Here is a 19,984-nt window from a genome sequence, read left to right on the forward strand (position 1 = left end):
CCGCGGGGCCTGAGGGGCGCCAGAGTTCGACCCTCACAAACCCCTCCCCAAAAAAGTTGTATTTTCTGGCCTCTCGTTACCAAACTGGAGCGGTGCCCACGCAGAGGATCCTCTGCGAGATTCCCCCTCCTTTCCCCAAAGATTACTAAAAGCGGTAATCTTACCCTAAAGTCTCAGAATTTTTAATATAGAGAAATTTAAAATCTTAGGAAACTCCTCTTTTTTTTTTTTTCAGATTTCTGTTTTAGATTTAGGTCCCTAAGTGGGACCTAACTAGGAGAAACAGAGCAGCTACTCCTGCCACCATGAACTCACAGGAATGGCCCAGCTGGCAGCAGGTGAACACTTCTCACAAATCAGTCCCTCCATCTCTGATATCTCAGCCTGGATGCTCAAGGCACATCTAAAAAGTTCCCTTATAAACATGAGTCTGGGAACAAAAAAATTCATAAATATGGAAAATCAAGGACTCCAGATTAGTTTTATGACATATTATAAATTCTCTTCTCCCCATTAGCCTTTCCATCTTTTATCTTCCTTCCTTCCCCACCACCCAGCTCCTGCTTTCCTCCTAGTAACTCTTTTAGCATCTCACCTTCCCCTGCTCTCAACCCCCTGTGGGTATTCAATCATCCCAATCCTGACTTCAATTTAAAATGCTGCCTAAGTCACTGAGTACTTCTAGATTTAGCTTTACATCGCGGGGGGGGGGGGGGCGGTGATACAAGATGGGATTCAAGGGGTAAAAATATAAGGGGAATACAGAGGTTGTGACATAGAGAAACGAGAGTTAGGATCTGAGTAGAAGATGAGAGAAGCTAGAGAGTTATATACAAACAATTTTCTCACAGGTGCGGGGTTTCTTCGGCTGTTCAATGTTACGTGGTGCGCAGTTTTTGAATCTGAGCTTGACCCTCATAGCCTTAAAAGAAGTTGTTTTTCTCACCTCTCACTACCAAAGTGGAGCAGTGCCCATGCAGAGGGTCCTCTGAGAGATTCTCCCTCCCTTTCCCAAACGTGGGGAAGTGACCCGGGATCTCAGTGCTCCAGGCAAGGGCTGCAGCAGGAGCCCCATCCTCCTCATTCCTCCTGGGCCAGCAGGTGTGTGGAAAAAGGTTGTGGATTCCACTCCCTTAAATGCAGGAATCCAGGAAGGTTGTTAATTTGCTGTCACAGCTTTGCTATGGCATCTTTCAATGAGGAAAAAGAGCAAAACAAGGAGTTTTGATTTTCATTTCTTAGACAAAAAAAAAACAAAACCCAAACCCATAGTTTGCTAGTTTCCCTTGATGAAATTTTTAGGAAAAAATTCCCTTACAGACCTAGTTGCAGTGCAGGCTGTAGCTCTGGGTATGGCAGAGCTACAAACTGCAGAGGAGGAACCTCTGTCTTTTAACTTCACGAAGGCTAGTGCCCCCAAAGTGCTTCCCAAAAGAGTTGCAATTCAGCTTCTGCTTTATAGAGTTAATTAGAAATCTTGAAGGAGACTGAAAACATTTCATCAAAGCAAAGATATTTAATGACTATTAATATTATTATTATTATAGATAAAGAATTAAGCACTCTCAAGCTGTATCCAAGGCTCTGAGTCTCAGTGCTAGTTTGAGTATAGACCTAATTAATAGAGAGAAATACAATCAGCCCCTTTATGAATTCTGATGTAGTGGCTGTCTTGGTTTAAAAGCCTAAGTGTATTGTGAGATAAGTTTGGCATTGGGATGTGGTTAGAAGCCTTACACTAAATATCAGCTAAAGTCTGAAACACAAGCTTGTAGCAACACTTTAATAAACTTTTTTCTTGGACTTCATATGGTTGTAACACATATTTCCTTCTTTCCCACCACCAAAGATACTTTTAAAAGGCAGGTTGTGAATGACTGATCTGTGAAAGTAAAGTTAATAAAACTTATTTACTGGTTATTCCAGGTGACAACTCTAAAGTCTCAGAATTTTTTAATGTACGACACACCTCAATGAGTAGCTTTACAAGATTTTATTGATTGATTTGGTCTGTAGAACGTTGCTTTTTGTCTCTACTTTGTATCAATTTTATGGATTCTCACAGCTGTATTTTCATTACTGTACTGGAAATGTAAGTGAACTCGTAGGGCAGTGTCATTTCCTCGCTAATGAAAACAACAAGTGAGAAGATAGAAAAAAGAAAGAAAGCAGTGCCTTTAAAACAGTAATTGTTTACAGATATTCCAGCTTTCACTACCTTTTAGATAAGCAAAGGGTCTGGAAAGAGAAGTAGGAAACCAAAACCATAATATTCTGCTATCACAGTGCTCTAGAAACTTCTTCGAGTTTCATGGTTTTATATGTAACCACCTCCAACTCCTCCTTACACTACTGCTGCTTTGTCAAGCTGATTATCTGGATTTTTAACCAGAGCTTTTGACTTCTCATTGTATGATACTGTAGTTACACTGCTAGTTGTACATAAACTAGGTGAATTAAGTCATAAAGATGTATGCAACCAATCTGCAATAAGTGAAATGGAAAATTAAGTCAAAAAACTGGTAAGTTCCTTAGGCTGTCATATTACAGTTGCTGAATAATTAAAGTAATAAAAATTCTCAACACAGAAACAGACTGAAGAATTTTCTGCAGGAATGAATTAGAGCAAAATGTGTAGGCATTGTTTACAAAAAAACCCTGTAATTTGGTTTATTTTGGCATACTTCATAAAGACTATAATTTACATGAGCAACTGTGGGAGATGTCTGATCACAGTTCTATAGCCTAATCTGGAAGTGAAAAGTAAGTACAACTCCAAATTGCTTGTCTGGGTCTCTCTCTTGCATGATAATTGCTGCTGCCACTGATCAGTTCAAACTTTGAATATTTTGAAAGAAGGCAGTCACAATTACATTTAGGTGTTACCCATATATAGGTTGAGTTCAAGACACTCTCACCAAATTAATCACCACAGGGAATATGGGTTATTTCTCTGCCTACTGTCTGAATCATGGTCAGTCTGAAGTGCTGAACTCTTTGTGGTAGTACCAAGTAACATCACTAAGCAAGTAGAGAAATTTTAAATCCTAGGAAACTTTTTTTTTTAGATTTCTATTTTAGATGTAATAATCCTGAGCTGAACTTAAATGCTGCCTTAGTCACTGAATCTTTCTTCTAGATTTAGCTTTACATCTCTATAGGGGGAAAAAACCTGATAAAAAATTGGATTAAAGGAATAAAATGTAAGGGGGTATAAAAGGTTGTGACACAGATGGAGAAACCAGAGTTAGAATCAGAGTAGAAGATGAGAGAAGCTCGAGAGTTCTATGCAACCAATTTTCTTTTAGTTGCAAGGTTTCTTATGATGTTCAGTGTTACATGATGTGCAATTTCTGAATCTGTGCATTTACTTTATAGAATTTAAACAAGCTTCTTAGCTATAAAGAAATCTCTGAGAGATTTGATTTGCCAGATTCCAACGGAGACGAGGATCAGTGTTTGTAGTATAGCCCACCACAAAATGTTGCTGTTGGTTTCTTCACTTGTCTTTCGAAATTTTTCTTCACGTTCCTGAAGAATAAAGGAAAAGCATAGTTATTACCTTTTGGCATCTACGTGTTTCATGCTGCTATCCCAGTAACTAGACAGGCATCCTCTTCTGCATAGTGGTGAACAAACACTTTTTTTCATGTTGATAAAAATAGAAGTTTGTATTTATCCATATGGTGGGTATCTTTACAAATCAAAACTGAGAAGCAGACACACTGTATCCTCAAGCAGAAAGGCAAACAGAACTTCCTTTATTCACAGAAAATATATTGTGCTAAATATGTTCCATTAGTACAGGCTTTAACCTTTTTAGGTTTACAGTCACATATTGCTGTCAAGAACCCTTTTGCAGCCAAATTTCTATTTTTAGGTAACTAGTTGATATATTTCACACACAGTCTGACTGCCTGTGTACAAATGGAAAAGTGAAGAGAAGGGGTATACGCTTGTTTGAAGGAGGGCTTTATTTCTAACTGCATGGAGATTTATAAATATACACTCAGTCATTTCCTTCCCCACTCCAATAAAGTTTATGCACATAGACCAACATGGAAACAACAGCTGGAGACATCACCCACAGCGGTACCTGCCACCTGCTCAGCTGCTGGGGCTGACTCTGGCCAAGAACACTCTTATTTGGAAAACTCTGCTTTAAAATAACACCTGCTCCTGTAAAATAACACCTGTTGCTATAAGCGTGAGTTCTCAGTCATTAATTAGTTTTTAGGTTGCTGCTTAAAAATATTTTGCAAGGTAATAGAGTCAATTTTGGTTAAATACCAATAGATTTTTATGTGTTAGTTAAAAATAACACTGCAATTGAATAATAAACCTCATAATACTTAATAAATCAATAAGCCTATGTACAGTATTTTTTAATGTTTCCATTAGGGAACATACGTACTCTTTCATAGTCTTGTTCTTTGGATACATGGTGAATTTGCTCAATTAGATGTTCTAGTCTGATATTAACTTCATCCACTGTTTCTTTGGCTTGAACAGCAGATTCATCAAAAAAGTGCTCTCCAACTCTAATGTCCAAATGGATACGCTGAAAACAGAAAATATATGTTCATTTCTGTGTCTTCTGCTTTTTCAAAATTCAAAATTCAAAATTCAAAATTCCTAAATTCAAATTAAAAATGGATAATTTCCCTTTAAGCTCATTACAGGAAAATAGTTTTAATTTCTTATAAACATCCTTCCTAAAATTAGAATCAGGTGGTAAATTTAAAGTGCTTCTTAATTTTATTTTTAAATTAGTTATACATATTTACAAACTTCACTAATCTTAGGGCATTATTTTATGCTAGTATTGATTCAACCACCATGAAAATGTTTTCTTTGTCCAAAATAGTTAAAAAAATAAAAGACCATAAGGCACGGTCATTATATTTCACATTCCATTCTAATATTGCAGGAATCACATTCTTCAATAGTGCTGCAGGAAGTTTTTTGTAGATGCCTTTCTGAGTTTCCTCATGTAACTGTTGGGACTGTAAGACTGGAAGGAGACGAGCTGAATCACTATTTGCAGTTTAACATGGGTATCCATAGGGTATCTTTTTCTTTCTCCACAGTATTTATCCAGTATGAACTATCTCCCAATATCCTGTAAGCTCTTGTATTATCTATTGCAAAAATGCCTGAACCCAGCTCAGCAACAGAACTATAGAAAGAGGAGCGAAGAACAGAAGTTGCAATATTATGCAACTTATTTTGTCGTGAATTAAAAATTTTGCTAAAACTAACAGGAGGAATTTCTCCTAGAAGCCGATTTGTGCCTAAGAGAAAATAAAAAGGTTTTAGCCAAGCAAATAATCTGCCAAAACCTAGAACTTGATATTACCATGGTAGAAGTTGGATCTACTCAGACATCAACCACAAATGAAGAGCAGATCTTTCAGCTGTCTTGGAGTTAGCTAACTGTATAACTATCGGTCTCACAACCTTATCATCCATTAATTTATTTATTTTGGTTTGAAGGAGTTCAGATAACCATCTGGTTCTTACAGAAGACCACTGAAAAATTTAACTTAGCTAAAGAATGTTTTTCTTTTGTGACCTTTGTTCCTGCAAGTATGATTATAAGAGCAGTATTTCCCTTTTTAATTTCTGTGTTCTCAAGCTAAACAAACCACCTCATTTAATATTTGTGATATTAATGTTCTCCTTCCCCACATCTGTTCACTTCTTTTAAATAGGATGACCAGAACTCTACAATGCATGTATCATGTAAAATCATATTAATACAGCTCCATCTATACCAGATAAAAATCACGTGCATATCCTCAGAATCACATTCATGGTGTGTAGTTAACTATGATCAACGAAAGCTTTATCACCCTTACCCTCTCTAGTTGATAAGCTCCACCAATTGTTTTTATTATTAGAACCTGAGTGCTTTTGCAATGTGTATGCTTAAATTTCCATTCATTTCTATCAATCAGTCTGTAAGAACACCTAGTTATTCCAGTATAATAATTCCACTTCTGTACTGTTAGTTCTTCTCATTTCTGTGTCATCTACATGTTCCCGAAGTCCACAGCTTGTATGAAATTTGACCTATCTCAAGACATTTACAAGATGTTTACATTTATTTAACTCTTTTGCAGTCAACTTAGTTAACAAACACACAAACACTCTAGAGAGTAATTCTCATCTGTTCAACTATCTTTTGGGCTAAGGCATATATTTTCAAAACAGAATTTATAAATTTTTTTTCTGGAATAGATTAGAGCCATGATACCACCTCTGATGGGTTTTTTCTTTTCTTCCCAAAATCTGCGTTAAGACCAGCTTTGCTGGTAGTAGACAATAACAAGAATGTTAATATATTCTTCTTTGAATATCTCTCAAAAATTGAAATGTACATTTTCATTAGGAATTCAATCTAAGTTAGTGAAGACATGGAACACCTTTATGACAAATGTTTGTGTTAGTCAATCATTCATATCAGTCTTTTTGAACCATAGTCATTCTTATTGATCAGAATCACATTCAAAGCACTTTAAAAACATTAAGTCTATCATTATTAGTCTTGCCTCTTGAAAGCAGACTTCTTAAAGAGGACAGTCTTTTTATCTCTTGATCTACATAATTCTGGTTTTGTCTTCTTTAATCACTAAGAAATGTCATATTATCTGCTAGAAGTTAGTCCAACTTCTAAACTAGTTTGTAGTCTGTGGTCTGTAAACAATTTATAGTTACAACAAAGAATATTTAAGAAATATACCTACCAGTTTACTTCCTGCAATTGCCAGAAGTCTTGTGGAGTTTGACTGGAAACAGATAACATGCTCCCCAGAGAGATAGGATGTAAAAGAAAATGTTCCTTGTGGCCCATACAGTTTTGACAATAGTACCTGCAATTTAAATTTTATATATGTTGGGTTTGTAAATTGTAAATACCAATGAAACTGTCAAGACAGTACTGTGAATTGGATGCAAAAAGGGATCAGTTAGCCTCCTGACATCATTAAATTTATCTGAATTTCAGGGTAGATTTAGAGAAAATTAAACTATTTTAGTTCACAGTGAACACTGAAATGTTATAGAATTCTGCAATGTACAAAGCCAATGCTCTCTAAAGCATACAAAGTTTGAAAACTAAGACCTCATCTAGGCACAGAAATATATTATCCATTGCTGGAAAGGTTCAGGACCTCATGGCAACACAGGCAGCTGCTCTGCATGAGGGCCACACCCAGCCTCAGGAAGATTTCAACTTTCACAGTTTTGTTTATCATCAGCCTTCCTTTCTGCTGCTCAAGTACATTCTGTACCGTTTTACTTCATCAGTGAATTTTCTTTTTTTTCTCATTAATTTAACTTGTTTCCTCAGTTGTCGCTTACTGTTCTTAATGACACACTTTCCCAAATCTGATAGTAATGCAAAAATTGACCATGCACATAATTATCAAATATCGTAATTTCTCTTTACTTTGATAGAAATCACGAGGTTCTTAAACCTGTCAGCATCAAAATACCAAACCAGCTGGTAAACTGTAGATTTACTTTTTCTCCAGAAGTGTCTTTTATTTTTAGATAGTGCTGCCTGCCAGTGCCAGAAGTCAACATATAAATCCTACGGAAACATTCATAGAGCATATTTACCTCACCAGAAGGAGTTGAGACAGTCACATACATTCCCAAACCAGGAGCAGATTCAAGAAAATGGTGTTTATGTACATCCCAGCGTTGTACTTTGTAATTCCCTGAATAAGAACATTAAATAAAACATAGCTTAACATTAAACATCTTCATTGCTTTTTCAGGAAAAATATAAAGATAAATGATTAACATTAAAACAATATATGTATTTCATGTGTTTATGATTAAAAGTGCTCAGGGGCACTTTACATTACCGTGAAATGCAATAAATTTTTACTACACCAGAAAATGTTCTAGAGTACTACAAATAATGGTTAATTAACAAGAAGTACTTTCTGATTACTCCTAAAACTCTGGCAAGATTAACCTCCAGAAGGCATGCTGAGACCCCCAAAAGCATAATGTGCTGTAGTCAAATTACATTTTTCGGATTCTTTTTCATATTTATCGCATTATTTATTAAAGAAAAAGATTATTCTGTATTATTTTTTGCTATTCCCTTGAAATCTTGTATGTACAGTCTTGTAGATTAATTTAATGTGCTTGTGGTATCCCAGGTGAAATGAAACTTTAGTACATCTTGAATTGTTTCTTTCCAGACCGGCATTAATCAAAAAAGTAACTCTCTCATTCGTATGGGGAAAACCATGTTACAAAAATTCTGTTGTGAATGAGTACATCAGTCAGAATGTATAGAAACACACATGGAAGCAGCAGTTCTGCAGCTGTAGACATTGTTTAGTCAGTAAAGCACTCTGAAAACCTGCACTTTTTTTTGAGTGATGGACACACACAATGCGTGAGGACTTTATTCCTACTCCCCGCTGAGGGGAGTAATTTTCAGTGTGCCCTTTCCTTAGCACTAATGTTTTAGTATATTCATCAGACACAGAATTTCCTGTTACATTAAAAGTTATCTTTATTATTGCATAGGTTAGATAATCATAGAGCACTGACAGGTACCTACCAAATACCAACGTGTCACTGGGAAGATCTTCAATTATACATTTCTCTTCTCTTTCTCCAGTGTGAAAATACAAAGCAAGTGAAAAAGAAATCCAGAAGTTCATAAATAATCCTGTTAATTGGCTTTTCATGGTTTTTTTTATATATCCCTGCTGTACTGCTATTGAAGAGAAATAGTTACATACAAATGCCTGTAGTCCTGTGGTTGTTCCTTGTTTGCTTCTTATCAGCGTATTTTTGAGAGAGGAAAAAACTGTGAGAAAAGGCAGCTGGTGGTTACACGTTTATAAATAACTGCAATATGTTCTGGAGAATAAGATAACATGAAAAAGACACCTTGTAAAATCTTTTTTCTTTCCCAGCATCTAGATTAAAATTTTATTTTATACACTTATAAGAGCATGAAACTGAAAGGGCCTCTCAGGTACTTGAGAGCAGTTCCCTAGATTATTATAACTAACCACACTGGCTATCTCTTTCCAAAAACTGCTCAATTTTCAACTTCAATGAAGTTATTAAGTTGTATTTCCTATTTATTCTGGGTGATTATTCCAGAGCTTCACTCCTCTTTTATTAAGAAGTCTTGTAATTTCCATCCTAAATCACTGGATAAATGTATGCATCTGCATAAAACCACAGGGACTACATAAAAGGTCTGGAAGAAATTTAAAGAAGTCAAAAGAACAGTAAAAGAATCTGAAACATTAATGAATATGATACTTCGGGAAAAAATAACAACCTTAACACTTTCAGAATAAGATTTTTTAGTATAGGAATGTCTGTTTCTTAGTCACTGCCTAATAAATTCTCTAGAGAAAGCTGTAGAGTAATTTGAACAAAGATTGAGGTTGTTATTTTTATCCTTGGTACTAATATAGACCAATGTATTTGCCTGATGACAAACTCATCTATCACTCAAATGTTCTTTGTCTTATAAACTGAGATCACTGTATCTGAAAGGTTGGCCTCAATGTCAGAGGATATGTGGTCATTTTCCAGCAGGGAGGACCCACCTGTGGGATCATTTCCAGTGGGGAGCTCATTTTTTGTTTCAGAAGCTCCTGTTGAAGGGTCTGTAGCTTGATCACAGACTGCCCAGCCCTGCCATTGTCCTCAGCAGCACCTGGCATTCACAGGGCATTGGTTCAGTGATGCCCTTGAAGTGTCTTTGATGAACCTCTCACTTGACTTCTGAGTTCTGTCATCTTGACTTCAGGGTATGGGGTGACGCTACCTCAGCTGCACACACATGGGCCATATATGTAGGACACAGTGCCACAGATAGAAAACATTCCTTCATGGAATTTTACCAACATTTATTTTGCTTGAAAAGGTGGAATTTGGATTTTATTTTATGTTTTATTTTTATATAGACCAGGCTGTTCAGAGCCCCATTCAGCCTGGCTTTGAACACTTCCAGGCATGGGGCATCCACAACTTCTCTGGGAAACCTGTTCAAGTGCCACACCATGCTCACAGTAAAGAATTTTTTTCCAAATGTGTAATCTAAACCTGCTTTCTTTCTGTTTGAACCAACTTCCCCTTTTCCTATCACTACATATCCTTGTAAAAAGTCCCTTTCCGTCTTTTTTATAGGCTTTCTTCAGGTACTGGAATGCTCAATTAGGTCACCCTGAAGTCTTCTCCAGGCTGAACAATCCCAATCCTCTCAGCCTTTCCTGGAAGAGACATTGCCATTGAATACTGAGGAAAAAAGTTATCAAGTACCTCAACCTTCTCCTTGTAACCTGTTTTCCAGCATTGTGTACTGGGTGAGTAAACCTTCTTTGATCTTTTTTTTCTAGCTAACATGCATGTAGAAGCTCTTCCTGTTATCCTTTATGTCCTTTGTCAGGTTCAGTTCCAGCTTCATCTTGGCCTTCCACGTCCCATCCCTATACAAGTGAACTTAATCTCTATACTCTTCCCAGGTTACCTGTCCTTGTTTCCACTGTCTGTGCATTTGCTTCTTTCCCTTCTGTTTGATCAGCAGGTCCCTACACAGCCATGCCGGTCTCTTGCCTTCCTTGCCTGATTTCCTGCTCCTGGGGATTGCTAGCTTTTGCACTCTATGGAAGACTTCCTTAAGGATCTGCCAACTCTATTCTGCTTGCTTGTCCCTAAGGGCAGTTTCCCAGGGGATCCTATTGACTATCTCCTTGATGAGCTGGAATTTTGCTCTCCTAAAGTTCAGGGGCCAAACTTTACTCCTTGTCTGACCCATATCCCTCAGGTCTGCAATCTCCAATGCTGCATGTTCCTTGCAGCCCGGCCTGCCTCTAGTGTTGATGTCCCAGTTAACTCACTGAAGCTGTGGCCATCTAGTCTGGTATCACATCCCCTCTGGTAGGGCTGTCTATTCCTTGGCTCAAGAAGTTATCCTCCAATCTTTCATGTGTTCACAGTTCACCATCCTTAAATTCCTTAAGGTATTGGAAAAAATTGTTCTCAGTAATGAGGTACCTTATTCCATTATAGGAATTCAGTTTGGTGTTGATTATTTCTGTAGGACCACAGTTTAATTCTGTGGTGAATTTTTGACTACTACACTTACCTTTAACCATGTCTTCCATTCTGCAATAATATCTACCAAGGCATCAAAGCTGATCCTTCCTATAAAACATTCTTGAAAAAAAATTGTCTTTACAAATCCGTTTCAAGCTTCCTCCCAAAGTGCTTTCTGAGATTAGCTTAACCCAGGAGTTAATTTGCCCATTTCCTTCCCTAAATCTCGTGTTTAGGACCACAGCATCTTGGCTGCCAGCCATCTGTAACACTGGTTGTAAAGGAAAAGGAAGGAAGAGCTTCTCTGTGCTTCTTCCCGGTCCCCAGACTTTTAAGAGAATTCCAAGACTGCAGAAAGTAAAAGCTACAAGGTCCTAGCAGTATCCACACAGGGATAGTGTACCTCACTAATCAGTTTAATAATGAGATATTTTGAGAAATATGCTCCATCATTAGAATGTGCTTCATTCACTATATCCATAGCCTTGCCAAGTAATGAATCCATGCCTGGGATTTGCAAAGGGAATACCTGGAATGATCTATGGCCAAACATTACGTAACTACAAGGGCATCCTTAAAGAATGTCATGTGTATCAAGGTCTCCTGAAGTCACAGCTTACAAAAAAATCCCATATCCAGGTAACTGGCTGGATAGAAAAGTTCTGCTTTTGAAGGAAGCTTCAGTGAATATTCATGTATGTGAACAGTCTAAAGTAGCAAAGTTATATATCACTGACTGGAGTTTCCTGAAGTGTGTTGGCTTGTTGTATATTCACTTCCCTTTCTACTCCACCACTCCCTCTCATCCTTTCTCCTTCAGGAAACTGAAGTCCTTTGGGAAACTTTTGGCTCCAGGAGTTCAAGTAAACACTGGGACTACTCCACTCTCAGTTATTTTCTTGTAGGACTGAAATCCCAGATTCAGGTCATATATACAATTGCAAATGCAGATATTCCTTTACTGAACCTGGCCCTCTATTTGCTCTGGGCACGTGAAGAAGCAAAACTCGAATGTTAAGAGAACTTCCAGGAATGTACCTCCAAGGATACCTTGTGGTTTGTGGGTTTATTTTTCCTAAGGCATGATTTAGACTTGAATCTGAGATCTGCCCAAAGCCTTTATTAAGCCTAATTTGTCACTCAGCAATCAATAAATTTGAAATTAGTTCCTGTCTTCAGAGAGTATTTAAATATATACTTCGATGTATGCATAGGTTTTCTGAGATGATGGTAAATCTGTAAAAATATAGTAGATAAGTGTAACGGAAAACACAGAATGATTAACATTACTATAAAAAGAAGAAAGAAAAATATTGATAGTTAACTAAACACAAAATAGTGTAGTTACACTATTCCCATTATAGAGTGGAAACAGGGGAACCTGGAAAAAAACCAACCAGACATGATAAAAAGAGTAAGTGAAACAGTTTTGAACAATGGGCAAGAGTGGGAGTCTGAAGAATAAGAGATGTAGAGATTCCTACAATGAGCTCTAAAAACTGTGTTTAACAGCATTTGGAGGAACAACTAATTCTAGTCTGATAAAGTTTCAAATTTATTCGGGTCTTTGCAAGATTTATCTCCTGGAAAGAAATACAGAGAACCTTTTGAATGTTTCAGCCCTATGGAGAATACAGTGTGCTCCTTTAAGGACATGAGAAATTTTCCTGTATTTGGCATATTCCTAAAAGAACCTTCTCAAATCAACTCTCCTGTTCAATATCTGCACTGTATATTTGTAAAATTGCAGTGTGCTGTAAAAGTTTTGTGAGCTGACTGCAGACTTTCTGTTGAGTAAGTATTATTCCAAAATCCTTTTCCTGGTTAGTAGCCACAACTCTTCATAAGCCATACGTTACATTAATTTTATAACAGTTATTCGAGCATTAAAGCTTGCAGTCAGGAACATTTTCTGACATGTTGTGTTTTGTTATCATTGTGTATACCTGAATGTTAGATACTATTAAAAATTGCTAAACTTTCTCTGTAAAAAGTGGAAAAAGAGCAAATAAATAGCAGCAACACATTTAAAGAAACATGGACAATATTTACTGCATATATAAAGGTAATGATATAATTTATGTTATGGTCAACAGCATTTATTTTGAGATAGTTGTCTCATGAGTGACACACACCAACAATCAGGTTTTGAATCTCAACTAACACATTTAATTCAGTTCAGAAGTTTTCTAGTAGTATCCACACTTCTATATTTTTCTAGTAATTTTGTTGGCTGAGTGTCCTCATGGCAGTTTTTCTTCTCGCTTTTGAGGAAAAAAAAAAAGAAAAAGACATTTTCATATATTCATAAGTCTCAAGACAAGTTTACTCACTTCCACTATTGTCTTAACCACGCTGCAAACACCTGGTCACTCTGACTTATGTAAGTAGTTTCTGAAGAAATGCGCGTTAAGCATATTTAGAAAGACAAGAAAAATGCCAATAAATTATAAAAACATAATTTAGATGAAAAAATTAATTTCTAGGTATAAATATCTGTAGATAATCAAATTACAGTATTTAAGAAGGCTATTAGTTTAGATGTGATTGATTTTTATTCATGTGAAGTACAATGTTTCCAAATGTCTTCTTTTCTGCCACTAGAGGGTACTCCAAGAATTTACAGTGTATTGTAGGAAGGATTTATTTGGGGGTTTTTGGTCTGTAAGTGATCGAGTACTGTTGTCATACTAAACCTTAGAAATTTAACCCCCTAAAATCTTGACATTAAATAGAAACTTTCAAAACCACTCTTATACACCTTTTCATCAAAATAGTGCAGCATATCCAAATTCTAAAGAACACTGATTGACATGTAGTTTAGATTTAAACTTATCCTACTATTAAATTATCTAAGTTATTATCTTTTCTTTATTTCAGACACAGTTTTCTGGTTCACATGGTGTCTCTTCATCCAGGTTTGGACAAGGCATTCCATTATTGGCAGGCTGAAGAAGCACAAAACGAGTTCTGATCTTGGTCCCTGTTTCTCTGCAAACGCCTCTGCAGAGACCCCAGGAAGACCATTGAGAAACCTCACAGTCCAGGGGTGTTTCTGCAATACACACAAAAAAAACATAACTTTACATGAAGCTGTACTTGAGTCAAATACACAGTTGGAAAAGCATTAAGGAATTTTGATCAAATAGCATCCTTTCTTATACAAAAATTGCATGTGATAATAATAAAATCCATATGTTGTCTCATAAATTAAAAAAAAGGTCTGGTTTCATCTCCTAAGCTCGTGGACAATGATATTATTGTTATTGCAATCTAGAGCATGTCTGAGATATATCAGTAGTGCAGCATATTGTCTATTGAATTGAAAATACAGAATTCCTTTAAAAGAAAACTATGCTTAAAATAATTGCACCCAAAAGACTGAATTAAAAAACATTTACTGTCAATTTTATAACTCATTTGCCTTTTCATAGCTTACTAAAAATGCTGGGATTAAAGCTTTTCTCTGGTTTGTTTGGATATATTTATATTTCTTAGCTATTGTTCCTATAGTTGGTCATATCGAATTCCATTTTAATTTTGTTGCAATTTTGCTTCAGAAATAAAGTCCCATTTCTTACATTAAATCATCTTACTATTGTTTGGTGTGTATACTACTCCCCCTTTTGCCAATAAACATGTTCTGTCACTGTAAGCTTTCTAATACTAAAAGGGGTTTCAGTATAACTTGCCTCAGGAAAAGAAATTAGAAACTCTAAAGTACTTTGCATAGTGTATGCTTCTGGTGAAAATATCTCTCATAAAAGCATGGCTGAGTATTCCTTAGCAGGTTACATTAAAATATTGCTTGTCACAGGAAGTTGCATCAACACTTCTTGTTACAGCATTTGCAGGTAAAATAGGTGTGCACAAAACCATCTTTAAATGCCACACTAGGTGTGTGACACCTGGTATAAATTTCTGGCATTACAGTGAACTCACCACTTCTGCTCTGTCATCACTCATTCCTGTTTCTAGAAGGAATGAGGGACACAGCTTGACCTCTGGTAATTAAATCTGTCCTTTTGATTCTGGAATATGTTTTTAAGCAGATTGATTTACTGGTTAGCATAAAGTGGGGATTTTTGATTAAAAATTAATTTTGAAATACCATACTTTAAATGCATTGTTTTAAATTAATACCCTAAAGAGGGCCAAATGTTCATTTTGAATGCTGTGGGACAGACATAACTGCAAATGAGATATGTAACAGTCACTTTGAATGTGTCTTGTTTACCAACAGAAATACATTAAACCACTGTAAATTGATAAATACCTTTATTAAAGTAAAAATCACACATCAGTTGTGTAGAGAATGAGCTTTATTTTAGTGGCTATGAGGTGTCCAGCACAGACCCATGCAATACTCAGACATTCTGGAGAAGCTCTTGGAACATGCCAACTCTACTGGGAGTGCATTGCTCCCTTGGAGCATGTATTGTGTTAACCATATATTTTTTAATTCAGGGATTTGGAAATCACCCTTAAGACTGACTTGAGTCAGTAGTTTGTGTATCTTCCTACCTGGTCAAGGTTATTAGCTACTATTTTTAAGAAAATAAAAATGAGAACCTGATTTTTGTTGTCAGGATTTATGTTTCTATCGCAAATACGTCCAAAACAATTGAATTATATCAATTTTTATTGCACGTAACTGTCAAGCCTTGTGACCCAGAAAGAGACAACAATAACAGTTCTTGGCTTCATCATCATATAAAAATTTAAGGATGAATATTTACTTTAAAGTTGCAAAGAGTTTGGGAACTCTGATTCTGATCAAGTGTCATTTGTTTCTCATAAAATTCACTGACCTACACTGATACAAAGGCTTGAGTAGCTCTTACTGTGGATGCAACCCAGTCCTTTGAACCACAGCTCAAATATGCAATCCCTCCCTTATTCTTTCAGGAATTCTCTTTTATGTCAACTGGCTTGTTTTGTTTCCCATGTGTGAGTCTGGAAACTATTCCTATGCAGATAGGAGAATATTCTGCCTGATCACCTGTTTCATCCACATCACCTGCCAGATTTCCACGTATTTCTGAGTGAATGAAAATAACAGAATTGAGAACATCAATGAACTAATCACTTACCTGAGACAGAGTCTATTATTTCATTGCTTTTGGCTGGAAGATTAATATAAGGTGCAGAAAGACCCAGCTGGCTTTTCTTTAATTTCACCATTGTTACTTGAGCAATAGGTGGCAAAATTTTGAGTTTTGGATAATAAAATGAGTTTGCTGGGTGACTTGGAGAGGAGCAAGTGATCTGGAAAATTAAAAGGGGAATATTAACCAAATGACATCATATTAGTAGGAAGATAACTGTAAAATCATGTTTATACATCATGCTAATACTTTTTGGCAAGTTAACTGAGTAGAACCAGTTTCTGTGCACCTCAGTTCTCATAACTGTGCTGGTAGTCCCAGAATTTTTATGCAGAATGCTTTGAGACAGGGAACAGTGCATTTCATCCACTTTGGGTAGCAGACTGTGCTGGGAGGTACTGAAAACACAGTAATGTATGGAAGGTTTGATGGAAAAAACTGGCTGAGTATTAAATAATAATATTAGGTATGCTGTCATATGGATATAGGAGGCCAAATGCATTGTTTTCCAGATTCTCTGTACCTTTTCTCATTACTCATTAGGATAGTATTTGTCTCGAGCAAAACTGACCTTTAAGAAGGGATTAACTGAATACTTATAGAATTCAAAACATTTTAATCAAAATCCTCTGTTCCCCTCCATTTTTAAATGGCAAAAGCAAAGTATGAGGCATATAGAGGATCAAATGAGCAAAAGACATTGGGGTCATTGCAATAGCAGTGAAGTTCTTTGCTTTCCTTTAGGTCCTTTCCCTCTGATGCAAGTTTCAGGTTTCAGCAGTGCTTTCAACTAAACTCCTCCTCACATCAGTATTCACTACTAAAAATTTTCCTGTTTAGATACGTATTTCGTAATGTCAGGACTCTTGCAAGTATTTTTTATTTTCCTGGTGCTTTAAGGATTGTTAAGTGTCATCTAAAACCTGACAGTTTTTCTATAAAATAATTAAAATGTAGAGACAAGTTTTCGTGAACCATCTGCATCTACCTAATAAATTTCAAAGACACAGAAAATAAACAAAACCGGTGAGTTTATCAGCTGTGCAATAAATCCATGTGTAGAGAGCGTCAGCAATCCCAAATACTAAAATCAGTTTCACAGTTATAGAATAGTTATCTTTTAAAGGGAAATCTCAAAACATATCAGTATGGAGTGCTAAACTATGAACATATACCTACCTCTTGAACTGTCTCCTGTGGAATAGTGGCAAAGTTTGGGGAGGAAAATGTGAAACCACTATCAGTTCCAGCATCATATGGATATAGATCTACTGACACTTCATCCATCCAGCGGTCTCCTTCACAGAGATTTAGGCTGTCAATACCCACAAACCAGTCAGGGCTTGGAACAATTCGTACAACAAATGAAACCTAATGAAACAAAATTATCCATCAGGATTGCATCACTCTTTTTGGAATGCTTCGGTCCTGCTTACGGTGATTTTAACTCAAAAATTTTGGAATAATTTCATTATGCTCTTCTACTTTATAGAAACTGTACAGTGCTCCCTGCAATGTGACATGCTTTTTCATAACTCTTTGCATTATATTGTTCCTACGAGTGAGAAGTCAAATATTTAATTTTGGGTGCTGGTGACATAAAATAAACTTTTGAAATTAATATGTATGTTTACTTACTAAGGGATGTCTCGGATGCACTTCTAATTCAGTAGAGGTTTGTCCTGTACCACTGGTAATTGCAGGAGCAGAGAAGATTCCATGTACGCTCTGAATTTTCTCTCCAGCTTCTTCTATTTCTTTCATTAATGCCCATGCTTCACCCTTTTCAGCAAAATCACGTACACCATTGCTGGCATATTCATTTTTTTTCCACATGCTGTAGTCAGGACTATGAGTAACACCTATTTGAGTGAATACATGGCATGACATAAAAGTCTGATTTACAATGTCCCTATTTCTTCATTTTCTCTGGTTTATTTCTGAGGTTAAAAAAAAATGTGTATAAAATTGAGTGAACACTGAAACATTTGGCTTATCACTGTTTGTTTCAGCTGTGGCCAATTGAAAACAGAAGTCAATTGAAAACAGTTGCAGATTTTAGGAAAATATTGTGGATACTTCATTTTATGAATTTCATTCTTAATAACTTCGGCAATTTTTTCCTTTTCCATTAGTTATCTTAAATTCGACTATTAAGAAGAAAAAAAACACCACAGAGGTCAAGAGACTTATCTGCTGTTAAAACTGTGCATACTTGACTTACCTAGCAAGGATGACCACTGTGCTGGGGGCCTGTAGAGTGGATACTGCTTAGGGAAAGCAGTCTGACTCCATTTCCCTATGAAGATTATCCGGTACTTAGCAAGTTCCTCTGCTGTGCAAATAGAGTCATCCCCCACAGGCAAGCTGCTGGCATAACCTAGTATAGTTACAAGTACTGTCCAGATAACTTTACAGGAGCAGTAGACAAACATCAGGTTTTCCATTCCCTTCCACACAAAAAGAAAAAAAAAATCTGTTAGCCATATTAGTCACTCTAAACTCAAAATTAATAACAGTTACCTAATAAAATCTAATGTAGCATCAGTTATAACCTAAAAGAAAGCAGTTATCTGAAACAATAAAAATTTTTATGCTTCTAAAAGCATTACTATAATGCTTTCAGATTTGTAATTTCCATGCTATATAGAACAAATCTGTAACTTTACCTGGGACAAGTGTTTCTAATGAAAATAGAAATATCTTATCCTTGTCCATAGTACTACCTCTGAGAAAAATCTGTTTCTGATTTTCTTTTGAAATCTGATTAGAGTCACATCTTGATTTAATTAGAGTAGCAACTGTTTCTGTGGAAAACATTAGTGGTGTATTTATTCTTCTAAAGATTAAATTGCAGGTTACTTTGCCAAAAGAAATGATTTATTTTAAATTTGTGTTCTACAAAGGCTGTTTTATAGCATAACATTTAAAATCAAATATATTTCATATTTATATAAATTACTTAGCTGTCATAATGTGGATTAAAAATAGATTGTAATTCTTTTAGATTGTCTAAACTACACAGTTCTAAAAAACAATATTTTTTAAAAGTTACTGTCATAGCTTGTGCAAATTTTGTTTTTAAATTAACATGGTAATTGCATCAGACTGTTGAACTCCAGCAATTGTTTAAAATAACAGCCTTTAAAAATGATTTTTAAATGTTTCTATCCTTTGAGAAAACTATACAAACATAACTAAATCTCTAATAATATATTAATTTGTAAAAATAGCTGTGAATACTCACTAAATATTCCTCTGGAGCACTGGTGGTGGGAGAGCACCTGCTTTTGCTGGCAGCTGAGTTGGTCTGCAAGAGAAGACAGTAGGAGTCTTGCTATTTATGCCTGAAGAGGGTCCCTTTGGTCCAACAATTATTGCAATCTTTAGACTTTCCAGGTTTGCAAAAATCATGCCATCTTCTTGTTTGCAATCTCTTTGGAAGGACTAGCAGAGGTTTCCTGTCTGTCAACTGGTTCAGGTTCCTTATCAGAAGACTGGGGTGCCGAAAAGACAAAATGCTTTTAAAAAGTACCTTGGATTCATAGTAACAGTTAGACTTTTCTGGTGCCTTTACAGTTCTCTGCTCTTATTAATGCCTCCAAGCTATACAAATGAACTGATTCCAACACTGAAATAGTTCTGGTGAATACACTTTAAATGAGAAACATGTTTTCTTGTAAGTTTTATTGTCTGACAGATGCTCCTTCCAAACATTTACAGAGAGCTTGCTCACTCTCACACACCATATGTATGTGTTCAAATAAAAGGGGTGAGGCAGC

The 19,984-nt window shown here is 36.1% G+C and overlaps 2 protein-coding genes and 1 long non-coding RNA gene across 4 annotated transcripts; 1 reads left to right on the forward strand and 2 right to left on the reverse strand.

Moving 5' to 3' along the window:
- Positions 1–90: 90 nt before the first annotated feature.
- On the forward strand, positions 91–14,077 carry LOC108500171. Its single transcript, XR_001875772.1, has 3 exons — positions 91–338; positions 10,186–10,361; positions 13,975–14,077. It is a non-coding gene; the product is annotated as an uncharacterized LOC108500171 (long non-coding RNA).
- On the reverse strand, positions 3,371–8,757 carry LOC108500170 (transmembrane emp24 domain-containing protein 11-like). Its single transcript, XM_017820817.1, has 5 exons — positions 8,591–8,757; positions 7,627–7,727; positions 6,750–6,875; positions 4,415–4,561; positions 3,371–3,531 (listed from the first exon to the last, which is right to left on the reverse strand). The coding sequence occupies exons 1-5, from the start codon at positions 8,718–8,720 to the stop codon at positions 3,382–3,384; spliced, it is 654 nt and encodes a 217-aa protein (XP_017676306.1). The 5' UTR covers positions 8,721–8,757; the 3' UTR covers positions 3,371–3,381.
- Positions 12,200–19,749, reverse strand: SPON2 (spondin 2). Of its 2 annotated transcripts, none has more exons than XM_017820814.1 (6): positions 19,456–19,749; positions 18,427–18,659; positions 17,841–18,064; positions 17,382–17,573; positions 16,188–16,362; positions 12,200–14,149 (listed from the first exon to the last, which is right to left on the reverse strand). In XM_017820814.1, exons 1-6 carry the CDS (start codon positions 19,614–19,616, stop codon positions 13,971–13,973), a joined length of 1,164 nt encoding a protein of 387 aa, XP_017676303.1. In that variant the 5' UTR covers positions 19,617–19,749; the 3' UTR covers positions 12,200–13,970. The 2 variants fall into 2 exon arrangements, with proteins under 2 accessions (XP_017676303.1, XP_017676302.1); XM_017820813.1 differs by having other exon boundaries at positions 18,427–18,652; positions 19,450–19,741.
- Positions 19,750–19,984: the final 235 nt, after the last annotated feature.

The sequence above is a fragment of the Lepidothrix coronata genome, unplaced genomic scaffold, assembly GCF_001604755.1.
Source record: "Lepidothrix coronata isolate B3197 unplaced genomic scaffold, Lepidothrix_coronata-1.0 Scaffold85, whole genome shotgun sequence".
NCBI lineage: Eukaryota > Metazoa > Chordata > Aves > Passeriformes > Pipridae > Lepidothrix > Lepidothrix coronata.

Bases quoted from the DNA above. Each gene is read 5' to 3' on its own strand.
- LOC108500170 (XM_017820817.1), bottom strand. From the start codon at position 8,720: ATGAAAAGCCAATTAACAGGATTATTTATGAACTTCTGGATTTCTTTT. The intron at 7,728-8,590 runs GTAGGTACCTGT...GTTCTTATTCAG, and splicing joins CAGTGACACGTTGGTATTTG to GGAATTACAAAGTACAACGC. The intron at 3,532-4,414 runs GTACGTATGTTC...TTTATTCTTCAG, and splicing joins AAGAACAAGACTATGAAAGA to GAACGTGAAGAAAAATTTCG.
- SPON2 (XM_017820814.1), bottom strand. From the start codon at position 19,616: ATGATTTTTGCAAACCTGGAAAGTCTAAAGATTGCAATAATTGTTGGA. The intron at 18,065-18,426 runs GTAAGTCAAGTA...TCACTCAAATAG, and splicing joins ACAGTGGTCATCCTTGCTAG to GTGTTACTCATAGTCCTGAC. The intron at 14,150-16,187 runs GTAAGTGATTAG...TGTGTATTGCAG, and splicing joins AATAATAGACTCTGTCTCAG to AAACACCCCTGGACTGTGAG.